This window comes from Schistosoma mansoni, assembly GCF_000237925.1.
Source record: "Schistosoma mansoni, WGS project CABG00000000 data, supercontig 0560, strain Puerto Rico, whole genome shotgun sequence".
Taxonomy (NCBI): Eukaryota; Metazoa; Platyhelminthes; class Trematoda; order Strigeidida; family Schistosomatidae; genus Schistosoma; species Schistosoma mansoni.
The window spans coordinates 13,333-14,805 of record NW_017386347.1 but is presented as its reverse complement, the minus strand read 5'-3'; the positions used below and the strand labels follow the sequence as shown (position 1 = coordinate 14,805).

General features: G+C 36.0%; 1 protein-coding gene across 1 annotated transcript; it reads right to left on the bottom strand.

The window, feature by feature from the left end:
• Positions 1-551: 551 nt before the first annotated feature.
• Positions 552-773, bottom strand: Smp_133290 (85 kD calcium-independent phospholipase A2 (ipla2), putative; the record flags this gene model as incomplete). The annotated part of the gene is made up of 1 exon (XM_018792169.1): positions 552-773. One exon carries the CDS (start codon positions 771-773, stop codon positions 552-554), a length of 222 nt encoding a protein of 73 aa, XP_018644152.1.
• Between the last annotated feature and the right edge of the window lie 700 nt (positions 774-1,473).

The window sequence follows — 1,473 nt, the reverse complement described above, 5'->3', positions numbered from 1 at the left end:
TGATCATATAATTACTAGTGACTAACTCGACGAGATAATTTACTAGGTTCTAGTGAGATTCAGTGACCACTGGATTTCATTGGAGTCTTGTATGAGCAAAATATCACCAACGGTAATGGATATTACGAAATGACTAAGTTGAACACGTGCACTAATACGTGTCGGATCAGTTGGTGGTTTGAATGTTCAACCTGATAGTCCAAAGTTCGGTCAGTCTCTAGGTGGTTGGATATGCACTGCTGGAGAGTCTCACAAAAGATTGAGACAGACGATCAGTCTCTCCTGCTGTTCAGTTTGTCACCAAGTATGTCACTGAGATCAGTCCATAATGTGAAATTATGGAATCAGTAAAACCGTTTGTCTCTCCAGTAAAAACTCACATCAGGCATCAACTCATTGTCACAAGTGAAAATAAGGTAAGATCACCGGTAACGTCTGTACAAACACGGAACAATAATTACACTCGTATTCGACTAATACAATGCTCTTCCAGACAAGCTGCTTAATGCTGATTACACAGAAATTTACTAACCGAGCAAACAATTCATTAGTCAACACCCACATAGACTAATATAGTCTTTACAATCAGTCAAACAACTTACTGCGTCATCAGACAACCCAACCTCAATAACATGAAGTGCTTCTGTCACATTGAAATACTTCGGATGATGCGCCTTCCGATTTCTCATTCCCACACTTGAATTCATATCAGACATTGCAATTACATCACTACCATCCGACAAAATATAACGTTCATTCAACATATCATTCATATGATTCTCACTATTTATTGTAAATGGAATTTGTATATCGAGGAGTCCGTAGTTGAACGGTGTGTGAAACAGACGAACTGAACGATCGAGTCCATTCAATCTTGTATAGTTCCCTATAACCACGTTATTCAACTGAGTCACATTATAGCCATATATTTTCCGACTTGGTACACATATATAATATGTTCGTATTGCAGAAAGGTCATTATTCAAGAACTCCTCTTCCAATGAATTGTTGGTTATGTATTTATGAATAGTGATAATTAACTATATTTGAAAGAATAATACAATCAGTATTAAAACTAATCTCCACTTCTTAGAAATATATATTTCTCAAGGTATTTGATATCCGTTATACATGGTTTGGTTTTTTTTAATTACTGCTGTCATCATATATCTATGTGTATGTTTGCAAATCTAAGGGCCTTCCTAATGTATGAAAATCATACGTTTAATACATTATTTGCACATGTTCCTTAAGTTGTCCTTTACAAGTTTCAGTGTTCTTTCAATTCTGTTGTCATTTCGTTTGCTACATATTTCCCTTCCTATTTTTGTAAATCCAATCTTCTCCTGACAGGCACTGCAATTCCAATTCCTGCTACATACTACTTATATATGTCGGCCTAAGTAGCATGTACCACAATATAACGGAATGACTGGTGGATAAATTGACGCTTAGTAAGTAGACTAATACGCG